Raw genomic sequence first — 15,793 nt, forward strand, 5'->3', positions numbered from 1 at the left:
ATGTTACAAAGATTCAAAACCAACCAACCCAACCATTTTCTCTGAGACACTTCTTCAGGCTACTACCGTTGTGCAGAAATTCAAACAACTTGTACCACTCCACGAGTTGGTCAAAGCGCGAAGAAACAGAAGACATGGCCTGATCAGTGAGAACAAGAAAAAATTGCGATTTGAATTTTTCTTCAGCAGAAAGACGACTCGAATCACCATCACATTCGTAACCAAACATTTTCTTCCTACGTCGCATCGTGATTTTTGGAAACACCTGCTCAATACCAATAAGCTTTGCTATTTCGCGTGCATTTGTGACCACGTGGTTACATCCTGTATTTCGATAGTCTTCCAAAAACTTTGTCGGAGGGGCCCTCATTCCTTGCGGGGCTCCCTCCGATCGGAGGGTTCGGAGGGCGGTTGCTACGCTTCTGATAAAGAGAAAATAAGGACTGTTTCGAACACAAACAAATCCGCTAGAGATGCCTTTGATAAAAAATTTTGTAGGAAAATATAGCCTATTAAATTTTCGTATCTCCTAATGTTCGTAAGTTGAGAAGTTCCCGTACTGTATGGCCTAAATGAATCTATAAAGCCATAAAACAATGTTTAATGTTTTTTCAACATAACTTTATTGCTGTGTTGTATACAGTGTTGGGCGCGATAACTCATTTTTCAGTTAAGCGATAACGATAATCGATAAACGAAAAATGCCTAAAGCGATAGCCTAACGATAAACGATACCGTAAATCAAAAAAAAGTTAAGCGATAACGATAAACGATAAAATTATCGCCGATAATGTCCGATAACGATAATTGTTTTTCTGGATTAACGCTGCCCCATCCCATGCAGCACGAACTGTTTTCATCAACATGACAAAAAATCGAACGTAGCCTAATATATAGGCTACTGTAAAGGGACAAAACTTTTTGTAAGTTATGCATGAATAGAATCGCAACTGCGGCAGTGGGTATCGAATCTTCAACCTCTTGATCCAGAATCAAACCACTGAGGTAACCGCCGTGCTTATAATTATACCTTCAGACACCAGTTGGATGCTTTTATCAATTGAGTTACACTGCCGCTTACGTGCAGTAGGCAAAATAATTAAATCAAATGAAAATACCATAAAAAATTCCAAACTTTGTATTTTGCTTTCTGCTTCAAGGGCTGTTTACAGCATAGTCAGCAATAATTGAAAAAATTCCAAAAAACGCAAAATCAAACGAAATTTATATCGAAACAGAAATATCGGATTTTTCGATGCTAAAATTAGCCATTTAATGCCAAAAACTCTCTGATAAACTCCCTGAGCTTCCGATCATCGGATTCCACTGAGTGAGTTTGCAGCGCTTCCCCAGTTCTCTGGCTGAATTTTAAATGAGTTTTCATTCAAATTCACTAGGTTATTATTTGTCACGTTTTTTGTCTCTGTGGCCTCTCCTTATAAACCGATTTTCAGGGAAACAACAGACGAACTACGGTAGGCTACTAAGAAAAGTCGACGAAGAGCATGCTAAGGTTCTCAAAGCGAGCTTCCAAGAGTTCTACACCATTACCTTTGAATATATCAACAAGTGGTATCGATTTGAGAAGCATCCAACGCACATCAACTGGACCCTGCTGAAAGATCAAGCAATCGAGTACGAGAAAGTCAAGGGGTTGGCGAAGCAATTAAGTTGATCCACTAATAGCAATGAAATATGAGCTGTTCGATGAGGTCTCGGCTGTCAACGCTCTGTTCAAGAAGATTCCAGATGATGTGTTCAGTAAGGATGAAACTGTGGCCAAGTGGATGAAGATCTTTACCGGATACAACTCTTTTCCGCTGCTCTACATGCTGGTTAGCTTCATTTTTTCCCTTCCGGTCAGCAATGCGTTTGTGGAAAGAGTGTTCTCTTTTGTATCGGCGCAGTGGACCAGGGAAAGGAACAGACTTAGTGCAATGACAGTTAAATCCCAGCTACAAGTAAAGATAAACCTATAGGCAGAGGTGGGCAGTAACTAGTTACAAAAGTTACTGTAACTAGTTACTTTTTGAGTAACTGTAACGGTAACTTCGTTACTATTTTCCAAAAGTAACGAAACGCGGTAACTAGTTCCTATTTTAGCACTTTTTCAACAGTTACAGTTATAAGTTACTTTTGTATTGAAATTTATGTTTCTAATTGCCGTCCATTACTCTGCACATGTTTGTGTCATGCTTTATGCGTGTTTGCTACGCGTTGCTCAATAATGGATTCTTCTCGCAGCTGTATCGGAGCAGCACTGCCCATGCGCGGCGCTCTTGTTTTGTGATCTTATGGAGCAGAATTGCCATATTGGCAAATTCATCGCCAAAATCCAGAAATCTGACGATTTTTTAAGACGTTTGGCTTCATATTTATGGTTTGGCGATTTGGCTCTTTTTTAGCGCTTTTTGAGAACTGATTTGGTTAAATTAATTGCTTTTGGTGATTGATCAATATGTGACTTTCTATGCAATGTTTAGCAAAAGTGTTTGGCAACACTTAATAGCTCAGTTCATGCTTGTCGTATAGCTGCCAGAGGTGTACAGGAGTCGTATTTTTGCAGTATTTACGACCCGGAGTCTCGGTGTTACGTTCACTGTTCGCAACCTTATTACATCATTGTTTTCTCGATTCAAAATTGGAAGTCGATGTCTAAGTAACCTCGAGTCATAGCAGGGAAAACAAATTATTTCCTTTGTTTCGAGAATTTAAAGAGAATATAGTTTCGGAAGAGAGTTTTCTTTTTTGTACCAAAGACAGACAAAACACAACAATACCACAGGGTTGAGCATTACAACAATATAGTTTACATATTTACAAGTAGTTTAACAGTCAAACGTTTTCGGCTTAACTTAAGCCCTCATCAGGAATCTGAAAATATGTATAAATTGTAATAAATTTAAACTTTTTGAAAGTAACTATAACTAACTGACTATAAGCATCAAGAAACACGCAACGATTATAAGCAATAGTGTGGAAAACAGACAAACGGAAAACAAACTACATTAGGAAAAGGCAACTGCGTAACTAGAAAAGAATTTGCACCACAGGGTGCGTGATACATCTAATAAATGTTGAGGAGAATGGATGCGCCTCCCGCAAATAAGTGTTTGTTTAAATTTGGATTACAGCATTTATGTTGAGATTTATGAGTAACTGAAAGTAACTAGTAACTGTAACTAGTTACATTTTTGAAATCGGTAACTGTAACGGTAACTCAGTTACTATTTTGGCCAAGTAACTATAACTGTAACTCAGTTACTTTTGAAAGTAACTTTGCCCACCTCTGCCTATAGGCCTGAGCTGCCGTGAGATCCATGAAACAATTTCTAATAACAAGGAGTTGCTGGAGCAGATTGTTTCTGGCAAAAAGTATAGAATGTGATATGACACAGTTCGTATAAATGCAAAGTATGTCCAAAAACGTTTTTTAAATGCTAATCAAATTTTTCGGTTGTCCTTATTTTTGGGTCCATGTCGATGGCAACCCTGACTATAGGCCTACTGTATTGTTCTTGCGTCTTTTCTCGCATCTTTAGCAGGGCTGTCAGATTGGAATAATTGATTCCAGATCTGAAATCAAAACGAACTGTCTAGGAGAGAAAAAAAATGTCTGGAATCTGGAATAATTTTTAGAAGCAAATTGGGATTGTTTAGACAAGTCTAGATTGTTTCGGTAATTACCTTTTTTTCATTGCATTTAGTAGGGATAAGCAGGTTGACGGCTGCGGTCAGACTGAAGATTAGACACACTTGCCGACAATTGCACTGCGCTTACTGTGGCATGGGAAACATTTGTTAGTTTTGACATTTGATCGGCAGCTTTTGCTAATTCGTTTAATGACATTTCGAGGTTTCCGGTATTTTACAACGTAGGCTATACTGCCTAATAAATGGTACCGTATATATTTCGTTTTAGACTTAAAATGAAATGTCTAGACCTGCAATCTGGAAGGGAAGGCTACAACTAATCTGACAACCCTGATCTTTAGTCTTTACTGCATGGCTAATTTTCTCTAACTTTAAACAGGAACAACTTTTAACTTGCTACGCCCCTAACCTAAGCCTATGCAGTAAAATCCCACTCTCCAGAGTCTTGATCTTGAAAAGTGCGGTATAATGCACGATGCTGGAATCAGAGTTGCGCTTACATTTTAATTGTAAAATTCACTCACGATTGCCGATTGCAGCAAAACAACAGGAGAATTGTTGCATGCATTGCATTGCAATTTGCAACTCTAAAAATTATTGTGTTGTCAAGGCCGTCGCTGCAGGAGGGCGTACCCCCTCCCCTGACAACAACCTGTGCACACACACTTCAGGCACTGAAGAAGAACTGGTTTCAATTTTAGTTTCATTAACTACGTAGGTGGCTAGTAAAAATATTACTTTTCATGGTTTTTCCACTTGTGTGTTGATGCGAAATAAAATTTATCGGCGATAATCATTTATTGCCTTTGGCGATAACGATAACTGAAAAAATAATTGAGCGATAAGCAATGAAAATTTATCGCCGATAATGCCCATCACTGGTTGTATATTAATTTTGTACAATATAGACGCCAAGTTTAGATTTCCGTCTTTTTACATCGACATTAATTCTTTACTTCTGCGGACAATGCGCCATTTTACTCCGGGGAATTTCCATCTTATAGTTGTGCCCTGTAGTGTGTGACTGCTTCTGTCAATCATAATCTGTCTTTATATAACCAAAACAGAAGGTGTGTGGTGGGAAAACAATTTTGCATCGCACTCAATAAGTTTTTTTTTCTAATGTATTTTTGTTATGGTATATATATATATTTTTTTAGTATTGTTTTTGATTGTTCTTCGTGCCACAGTTCTTTGCATATTGAAGGTACAGTACCATTTAAAAGTTATATTTCCTGCTGTGGGTGACTATTATCATTATCTGCTTCTCATTTTTTAAAACAAACATAGGCCTACACTAGAAAATATTTTTTGCTTAATCAGCTAGCCTAGCAGTAGCAAACAGTACTTAATTTTTGTAAAAATGATTTATGTTTTGTGCTCCATTAGCAAAGTATATATACAAGTAGTGATTCGCTTGTTTAATAACACCCATCATAGTTATTTGTATGTATAAAGCTAACTCTTCAAGTGTTTGCAAATTTTTCAAACTAGTGCTTCAAATTCAACTGCCTAAGCTATTTGCAACGCAATGGAAAAAGTCAGTAGTAGTCAAGAAGATTTTTCTAGCAACAAGGATATGGATATATCTTCAGCCAAAGCAGAATCAGGAGGAGATAGTTTGACAAATGTTGTAAAAGAAGCAAATGACATTACATTTAAAATTGTTTTCAACAAACAAAAGCTTGAAGTAACTTGGGATTCGAACAAAACAATTGCAACGTTAAAGACACACATCCACAACCTCACAGGAGTTCCTCCAGCAATGCAGAAATTAATGTTTAAAGGTATTTATTACTGGAGTTGATGAGTCAGTTACTACTGTGTAACCTTTGCACAATCGTTATTTGATTGTAATTAGATCCATTCACCTTGCTTGTAGTTTGTGAAAAGTAAAGTCGATGAAATGATAGATAGCATAGTGTAAATGCCAAGCTGCTTAGAATCACCTTTTTTGCAAACTCTATATTGGTATCAGTTTGTTTGATGGTCATGTTTTTTCATTGTTTTTAGCCGTTTTTTGCACCACATTTTAAGTTTAGACTTTTGGTCTAAACTCTAAACTTTACATCATTTCAGTGTGTCACTAAGGGAATGGTGATGACATTGTCTAACCAGTTTAACGGTCCAGGAGCCACTGCAGTCTGGAAGTTACCATAACTTCCTGATAATGTATGCACAGTCTAAAAGTTATTAAACAAGATTGTTAATTGTTAAATTGGGGATTGCATCACATTTAACGAAAATAAGATGAAAGTTATAACAAAACTTGTGCCAAAAATCAAATATTGCTTCATAATCTACCATTCAAAGTTGGAGACCAAACTCACCAGTCTTCATATGAAAACGGGCAAACCAGAATCAATATGCAGTTGTATGCTACAGAAGCAACATTTCTTGTTATTTGTAGTGACTTGTTTGTTTGCGTTGACGCTGTCAATTTGACGGCGTCAACTTTTTGTTGACGCTGAGGCTAACGCCGTCATTTTTGTTTTTAATTGACGGAAGTGATAGCGCCGTCAACTATTTTGGCAATTTTAAGCGTCAAGCGCTATGCGTCATTTTTTGTTATCTCGTTTCATAATGAGACTTTCACAGTGTATTTTGGCCAGCGCGACTCAACCGAATTACTGGCTTTGGCGTTGGTTGGAATGGCTACTTGGAATACAAGTGGAAGAAGTTCGCCAAATGGTGATCCCTCTCATATCGTGAGCAGTAGCCTATCGAGAACGAGGGATCAGAGAGAAAAAGCAAACAATCAATGAATGTCATCGCGGAGGTTGAAGATACTTTATTTCAAGAACTCTATGCCCCTGAAAGCGATTTTGTTGCAGTGGACCTCGTTAAAAGATTTATATATGCTAAACCATCACAGCACGCTTGGAACAATGATACATTTCTGAGTGAACATTTTCAAGGCTTGTTTTTGGAATACAACACACCAATACCATCCAGCGCTCTTGTGGAACACATGTTTTCACTTGGAAAGGACATTATGCGTCCCAAACGCAGCAGATTGTCAGACAAACGTTTTGAAATGCTTATGTTTCTATAAGGAAATAACTAATAGGCTAAGCAGCTAATTACAATACAGTCTCAAAACATAATACCTGCTTTTATTCATAGCTATTGTTAGCCTAAACTTGGTTAATATACTTCCGTTTTGTGAGACCCTGGCTAAAATAGTGCTACAAGTTAGCGCTGACGCCGTCAATTTTTTTGAGAGTTGACGCAGTACTTTACACCGTAAAGTTTTTAGGCAATTTGCTCTGACGCCGTCAATTTATTTCATTGACGCGTACAGCCGTACAACACTGTTTGTTTGTTGAACAACTTGAGCTTTGTCCCAGGATTAACTGCCATTTTTTTTTATGTAGTCATCCTTGTCTGAATGCAATTTGCTTAACCCTTACGGTAGCAGGTTTATACCCTGACAAACAACGTCGGAGAAGTACCTAAACTCACTCTTTTGCTGAGTGCCAGGCAGAAATGAAGATCAGTACCATTTTGAAAAGGTCTTTGTTATGACCCAATGATGAATCACAGCCACATCTATCAATGCAGAGGCGAGCACTCAAACCACTAGGCCATTGTGTTGGTTGTGACTTGTGTTAACATTGTTGTGCAATGTTGCTTCCAAAAAAATTATTGTAGGTATTAAAGGTAGTTGTTATTGCTGTTATTTGTTCCATTGCTACTCTTGTCTTCCTACCAAGCAGTTCTTGTAGCTATCTTCCAAATTGCACTATTTTCTTTTTGCAGATTTGAAACATTTTATATTAATACTTTCATATTTATTGTTTCTCATTGTTTTCTTACCTTGAAAAAAAGAGAATTTTGACACTTTAAACCCTGATTAACGTAAAGTCAATAGAGGATCCGCGTTAAGCAGATACAAAAGCATCTACTTTAATGAAAAAAATTGAATGCAGTAATATTGACGACATTTTAAAGTACATGTACCGGTAGTTCAAACAGAAATAGAAAATGTTGGGTGGAAATTTAAAGTTCATGACAAAGTCCAAATTGAAATTCTTCTGTTGCAGATCGCGATTTCGGGTATTGAACCCTCTTCAGTACAACTTATTAGCTCATAGTATCAGTTTACAGCAGTTCACTTTAGAAAATGACTAAAAATGTTTATGTGGTTGCTAAGAAACAAATTAGTCTGCGAAATTAGTCTGCGAGCAGTAATAATGACAATTTTTATGCAAATATGAAGTTTATTAGGTCATACAACCGACAGTTGCAACAATAAAAAGCATGAAAATATTAAACATTCAGGCGAAGTATTTAAATTCTAACAACAATTCTAACATTTTTCTTACCTTGTTGTTCTTTTTTATATGAGCACCTAGCCTAGACCTTTGCCTGAAAGGTTTGGTTTTAGTTTACCAGTCACTTTGTCGTCGATCATCTTTTTATTTTGCAATACTATTGTTATACTTTTCTTATACAATAGTCACTAGTCACACCGTCATTTTACGGCGCAGGTCTCGTTAAAGACGATCAAGTGCTTTCGGAAGCTGGGATTTCTAATGGTTCTAAAATGATGCTGGTTGGATCAAAATTAAATGATGTGATATCGGTGAATAAAAAAACTACAGATGAAACTTCGTCCTCAAAAACAGATTCTTTGGTGAAGAAAGAACCTTTGTCAACGCAGAAACCTCACACTAAAGTAATTATAATTGTTATGTACTGTAAGAATTGTAACAGGCTCTAATGTAATTGATTTACAAAACAAAATAGTTGCATCAGAAAATATTGACCTTTTTTACATTTCATGAAACTGTTCATAATTTTTGTGTTTAAAAAATTTCTTTAGCACAGTACAAATATATAAGCAAAATACGTTCTATAGTTTGAATTATTTTCCATTACATCATGGCTTATGAATCGATTCCCCCTCCCCCAAAAGATGAAAAAGTAACTTTAATAACCATGTATTTTTATTTACAATGTTGCTCAAAAGTGTCATATTTGTGTCATATTTATTTTTTTATCGAAGCAGGATTGCTACGTTTTCTCTTTCAGATTTGACGCCATTTTTGGTGTTTTGGTAATCAATTAGTTTAAAATATTGCTAAAATCACCCCTTTAACTTTACAAGCTACCGTAATGTAGATCTGCCCCGCTACTGAAGAGACTGTTTTATATAACCCTTTTTTAAACCACATATTCTCCAAAAGAACGTTACTACTCACTAGTGTCAACTCATCTTATTGTAGGCCTACTGAGTCATCAAGTAAGGTTGCATTGTCCAAAAAGCTTAAATCTGAAACAACGCCCACTTCAAGTCTTAATAATACAACCATCTACCAAGTTTTATAATGTACTGTATTTTGAGACCGCTTTTAAATTTTCAATTATACTTGTAAAAGTTGCGCGCATGTCGAAACCCAAACATTTATAACTTAACTGACTGCAGACAGGATGCCACTTTTTCGGGTCCACGTCTATTAGGCGCTGACAGTTAGGCGCTGGTCTAATAGGCGCGCACACTGTGGCGTCTGGATATTTAGTTGCGGAGCACTGTGGCGCCCGGTCATTTAGGTGTTATTCCTAGTAAAGTCTGCAGGTTGTATCAGCTTGGCAGGTAGGGGCGTAGGGCAATGCTTTTCACACAAAATATTATATGGAACAGAAAAATATGTTGTTTTGTTAATGCGTGTGCATTGTTGGTCATGGCTTCAGTGAGTGAAGTTGCTTAAACCGGCAATGCTTTTTCACACAAAATGTTAAATTGAACAGAAAAATATGTCATGGCTTCCGTGAGTGAAGCTGGTTAAACCGGCAATGCGTTTTCACACAAAATATTATATTAAACAAAAATATATGGGTGAAGCTGCTTGAACCGGCAATGATTTTCACACAAAATATTATATTATTACCGTAGCCAAAAAAGGACAGGCAAAGACTATGGATCTGCCATGATTTACGACGTAGGAATACTTCCGTAGGATTACTTCCAATAATGTTCGAAAGCTTGAATAATTTATTGATAAAGCTTTCACCAACGCAAACCTGGACTAACAACAAATAAAACAATAATAAATCAATAAAACAACAATATATTTTTCTGTTCAATATAACATTTTATGTGAAAAGCATTGCCGGTTTAAGCAGCTTCACTCACGGAAGCCATGATATAATTTTCTGGCAAGCTGCCAAGCTGTTACAATCTACAGACTTTACTAGGAATAGCACCTAAATGACCGGGCGCCACAGTGCTCCGCACCTAAATATCCAGACGCCACAGTGTGCGCGCCTATTAGGCCAGCGCCTAATTGTCAGCGCCTAAAAGACTTGCTCCCACTTTTTCGACCTTGAGGTCTCATCAGTGCAATAAACGCACAGTAGACATGAACGCTTTATTAGTATATAAGTAATTCCTCGTCGCAACGTTAAAGATATTAACTATATTCATTTGTTTAAGACATGACAGACACTTTACTATTTTCATTGGCAATACGTAACTCAAAGAAAATGCAAAATAGTTTGTGGAAGTAATTCGCTGATCTGCTTTTTTTGCCAGGTTATCGAGAAAGGAGTCCCAACCGATGCAATGCCTGCATACAGAAATGGCCACGAAGGTCTTCCTAGCATTCCTTTATTTGGAATGGTAAATAAATCTAACAATAAGGTATGATCTGGAATATTTATCATTAACTATCTTCATGATTGTTAAAGAGGTTTCATTAAAGAGGTTTGAAAAACCTTTCATCATTAGAATTTCTGATCATTTAGTTGGTTTTCTTCGACTTGCTCAGGTTATTGCATATTTATGTCAGGCGTACGAAGATGGTGTCCTTTCAAGTGTTCTGACCCAGCTAGAAACTTAATCACTTACCCAGTGGATGGAATAACTCTCTAGCAGCAACACTTCAACAATCTGAAACGCTGTCGATCTCGGTAACCGGGCCTTGTGTCAGTGGTTCAAAGCCTCTACAAGTATGCGAAACTGCCAGGAATAACCTATCAGAAGCTTTGTCAGTCCGAAGATAAAGATTCAAAATCAACCAATCCAACTTCAAATGCTGCCGAGTCTGGTTGAATTTAACCGGTTGATTAAACCAGACAACAGCTAAAACCTTTAAATTTGGCGTCGAACAGGTGCGTTTAACTTTCAAGCTAGAAAGCGATCAGGTGTGGCTCGGAACCAAGGACAACACTGAAAAGCTGTCTATGAACTCGATTAAGAATATCATTTCCGAACCAATTCACGGCCACGAAGAGTACCACATGATGGCGCTGCAGCTCGGACCAACGGAACAAAGCAGGTAGGAATTCAGTTGATAATTCTTTTCAACATTTTTGACATGGAAATAACCTCAAACAAACGTGCACTATGAAACTTCTTTACAAGATGTTTGAAATCTACGGTTGAAAACAGTTTTGTGAAGAACTTCTGAATGTTTCATTTTCAGGCAAGGGCCTGTACGTCATCCCAAATTATTATCAAGGCCGCTCAGTTGTTTGCAGCGACGTCTCCAGTTATCTCATTGACTTTATCTGTCATTGAAATTCCGTCTGTTCATGTTGTATTGTGCCTTCCCTTATGCCGACACTAATTTATAGCCAACCTTTCTGCTATGCAAAGAGCAATAATTACAGTGCAAGAAATCTAAAATATATACAATATACCTATGACATTCTTTCTGTATTGTACAAGCAAACGTGCACTACAAGAAATCTTTACGAGATTAAATTTAACTTTGCGAACAACATCTCAGAAGAAAAATGAAATCATTATTTTAAACAATTTGCATACAATCGCCGGTCAAATTGCATAAGCATGACAGTAAGTTCTGAAATCTTGATATGCCTTTTTTTGGTATACTGTGAAGTTTCGCATCTTATATTTGCTTCCATCATTAGCTTACTGACAGTATACTAAATGCAAAGGTAAAAACACGCTTTTAACTTTACAGGTATTGGATTTACTGGGTACCAGCACAATACATCAACGCAATTAAAGATATGATATTGGGAAAGTTTTATTAAATTCTGCAAGATGCACTCAGCACTCTACGATGTAGAGTTTAGCTATTGCTAGACTAGAATCCGACGAGATATTTGAAAAATGTTTAGGCCAAAGCTGGTGTTTTGAAGGTGATGTCCCTTAGCAATAAGCAGAAAGCTAAAGCAATTCTGTTTCGAATCTTAATGGACTTTCGCTTTGATATCCGGCGACATTTTTAAGCAATACAACAAAAATTGGAACTTTTTCGCAAGTGCAATGCCACAGTTCAGTCGTGTGCTATACGAACGCATTGCTGATGATCCTGAAAAACTTTCTGCGAGTACTTCATTTCAAAATCAATCTTTTAACTGCCTGTTTCAACTTGGTGAAAAAGAAGTGTTCCAAATGTTGACAAAACATAAAATTCCTGATTTTATGAACAATGAACATAGGACTCCTTTGCCTAATGTGAATAATGAATATACAAAAACTTAAATTCATTTTCTGAATGGGCTTTAATGTTTAGAAGATTTTAAACTGTGCAGTCAGCCCCTTGAAAACAAGTCTATTGATGGTCTTAAGTAACGATTGGGACTAATTTAGTATTATCACTTGGTAAGAAGTTTGTTAGTCACTGTTTTGTGATGGTATGAAACGGACTGGGAATTATTGATGCAATAGCATGTTTGTGTCATGTACAAGAACACTGCTCCAACTGGATGATGTGCTTTAAACAAATGCAAAACTTAAACAAAGATATTGGGTCAGAAACTTTTTGTGCCATGTTAGTCAGAGCAGAGGCAATGCTTTGTTGTCATTCCGTGAAATAAACGAACAAGTATTTGTCAATCAACAAAATGTAGCTGAAACAAACGAAGCACAGCCTGAAAGCCAGTCTTTAAATTTTGCAATCAAAAAGAGGTTCTCGGGTATAACAACTTGGTTGTGTTTTCATTAATACCATCAAGTTCTCTTCCTCTCGTCGAGGGTTGGAGGCAATGAAGCGCCAAGTTTGTTTGTTGTGATATGTTTCTATTGCAGTTTGCATCAAGTCTTGACCAGTCTACATTATCATTAGTCTCGTAGGTGGGTTGGGTTGGTTTTGAATCTTTATCCTCGATCTGAAAAAGCCTTGATAGGTTATTCCTGAATCCTGGTAGTTTCGCATACTTGTAGAAGCTCTTTACCCAGGGCCGGTTACCGAGATTGGCAGAGTGACGTTTTTAGATTGTTGAAGTGTTGTTGGCGGAGAATTGTTCCATTCACAGTGCCGCTGAATGGAGAGCAGTCCTGAAATGCGTTGCTCAAGCGCACACCCCTAGAGCCGAACCAGTGCCGCGTGATCTTGAGTCAGGCGCGTAGCCAATGAGCTAACGGAGCGGACCGTGTTTATACTTATAAAATTCAACCTTTGCAAACAAAACCATTGTGAGAGTGAAGATGTCCGATCACTTTAGGCCTACTCAGAAGCGGATCTAGAAGGGAGGACACTAATATTCCCACTTTTCCTCATAGGCGTAATGGATTTCAATTCCGTGCTTAGCGTGACCCCAGCCTGTGGGCTACCGCCGTCTGGAGACCCACTCTCTTAGTCCATCCCTGCATTTGAGAAGAAAAAAGATCGCAACACTGCTGCAGAAACTCGGCATTTTATGTCATACCCTGCCTACATCACATTCACACCTTGTGGTTTTTATGTCATAGTGGGTACAGTAGGCTAAGTCTGTATTTCCTACAACCAGTAAGTTCACAATTTATGGCCGCCCCGATAGCTCAGTTGGATAGCGCGTGACTTCTGGAACGAATACTATTCCTAGGAACGAAGAAGCTTTAAGATCAAGCTGCGCTGGTTCGACACTCGGGGTGTGCGCTTGAGCAACGCACGTTAAGGACTGTTCTCCATTCAGCGGTATCTGATGGATGGAATAGTTCCCTGCCAACAAGACTTCAAAAATCGGAAACTTCACTCTGTCAATCTCGGTGACCGGGCCGCGAAATTTTTTTTCCCACGAGATTTCTGTCTCATTGATTTTAGTCACTTTAAAAGTAAGATTTTCCGAAAGTGTTTGAGAGATTGGTTGATTCAGATTGCGAAATAACTATTTTCCAATAAAATTCTGCAATGATAATAAAATATAAGCTTTCCCTAACCCTACTTTTTTGAAAAGCTCTTGTGCACTGCAAAAATTAATTTAAAGAAAAAAAAAAGTTTGACTTCGACGGGCGTCGAACCCTTGTTCACACGATTACTAGGCAGAGGTTGATACCACTGAACCAACCGTGCCAACTAGAGAATGTTGCATTCACACGGTTTTAATACAAACTTTTACCAAAATATGTAAATGAGACAGAAATCTCGTAGAAAAAAATATTTCGCGACCGGGCCTGCGTAAGTGATTCAAAGCCTCTACAAGTATGCAAAACTGCCAGGATTAAGCTCTGCAAGAAGTTTTCCCAGTCCGAGGATAAAGATTCAATCAATTTTGGAATATTTCTGCTTGCCACGCACAATCTTGAGTCAAACACACCACAAAAAATAGAAGTTTGCTTTGATCATTGAAAACATAGAAATTTCACAGAGGAAGACGGGACAAAACAGACATTTGCTTTTTGAATAAAACTATAAAATTGGTCACAGCGGTAAACCATAATCTCTTCGTGGGAAAATTGTAACGTAAGATTCCCGAATCCGTTCGTCTGCATGTAATGACCGAAAAAGAAACACTCCTTCGAAACGTCTATTCAAATTTGTATTTCTGTAAAATTAGCCACCTGGCTGTCGAAATTGGATGTAACGCCGTACACCACTAAAACTTGTCACTACAGAACAGATTACTTAGATAAAAGACGGAAAATTTGTCCAGCTAGCAAGCACCAAGCAAACAGTTAAATTTGCGACTGACTTCCAACAAACAATTTTACGAATGACTAGAATAATTTGCGATATCTCAAATGCACGTAGACAGTAACTGTGACGCAATAATGAAAGACATTGTCACGCAATTCAAACCGGTGTTCAAAGGTAGTGATGCAATATTTCATCAGGTCTTACGACCGATGGTGCAATATTTGGACATTTTCTAGCAATTTCCATGACGTAAGATGCCAGCTGGGTTAAGTAGACCATAACGGTTTTTATATGACGTTTGATTTGGTGAAAATTGTCGGGAACATAGCGGCCCCTAGTTATGACAGTCTGACATGGCATAACTAAAAAGAATTGACGACAATTGTGAGCCAATGAATAAAAACACACAATACACAAATTGTTTGAATCACTCACGTTTAAGTTAATACGCAAATACAAAGGGCATGCAAAGAATGAACAGCAATACGAATAATACACGACGATACATGAAATTGGTACCATAGGTACATGCTAAAATGACGCTATATACAATGGTTGCGATAATAACCCACTGTTCTGGGCTCAGACAAGTGTCGGCCACCGCAGACAAAACCAGGCTCAAACCCTAACACTTAGGTGTTCTTTACAGGGGCGAGGCACGAAATATCCCTCAACACGTAGTCTACTTTCACTTTCCCCGTACTCTCATCATAGTTGCAGACGGCAACTTTAGCTATACGAACCACAGGCTTCCTTTCCTAATTTGTGGAACTACCTCATGCACCCTCCCAAGTTGATACTTCCCACGTTTACCAATGTCTTGAAGAGAACCTACCACTACAAGTTGACCAGGCTCCAAATTCTCGGCCATTTTTAGCCATTTTTTCCGGCCCTGAAGCCCTGGCAAGTAAAAATCTATCCATTTGCTCCAAAACTGCTGAGAAAGTGACAAATTGAACCGATAATCCCTTCTTAGTTGGTCACGATCATGTGGTTTCCCAACAGCACAGTATGGGTCTAAGTATGCGGTCAAAAGTGAGGCAGGGGTGATGACAGTAAAATCCCTAGGGTCGTCACTCAAAGGTACCAAAGGGCGTTCGTTCACGATCCGAACGGCACTGCCTGTGTACGTAAGCAGTTCAATAAAATTGGGCTTACGTATTGAAGAGTATAAAATGTGAAAAAAGTACTTGGTCATATCGGCCACGAAACCAAATCCACTAAGCCGAAGTCTAGCCAAGAGATCTGCCAGAGGGTTTAACAAGTCAGGACCCGAAATCATTACATCATTAACACAAGTTTCTCGAAATTCAGACTTGCCATCG

The 15,793-nt window shown here is 38.0% G+C and overlaps 1 protein-coding gene across 1 annotated transcript; it reads left to right on the plus strand.

Annotated features, from left to right (window-relative positions):
• Positions 1-5,044: 5,044 nt before the first annotated feature.
• LOC145768644 (ubiquitin domain-containing protein UBFD1-like) lies at positions 5,045-12,467 on the plus strand. The gene is made up of 5 exons (XM_082580195.1): positions 5,045-5,441; positions 8,148-8,335; positions 10,193-10,300; positions 10,771-10,937; positions 11,589-12,467. Exons 1-5 carry the CDS (start codon positions 5,186-5,188, stop codon positions 11,659-11,661), a joined length of 792 nt encoding a protein of 263 aa, XP_082436321.1. The 5' UTR covers positions 5,045-5,185; the 3' UTR covers positions 11,662-12,467.
• The last annotated feature ends 3,326 nt before the right edge of the window (positions 12,468-15,793 follow it).

The sequence above is a fragment of the Aplidium turbinatum genome, chromosome 4 (genome assembly GCF_918807975.1).
Source record: "Aplidium turbinatum chromosome 4, kaAplTurb1.1, whole genome shotgun sequence".
Taxonomy (NCBI): Eukaryota; Metazoa; Chordata; class Ascidiacea; order Aplousobranchia; family Polyclinidae; genus Aplidium; species Aplidium turbinatum.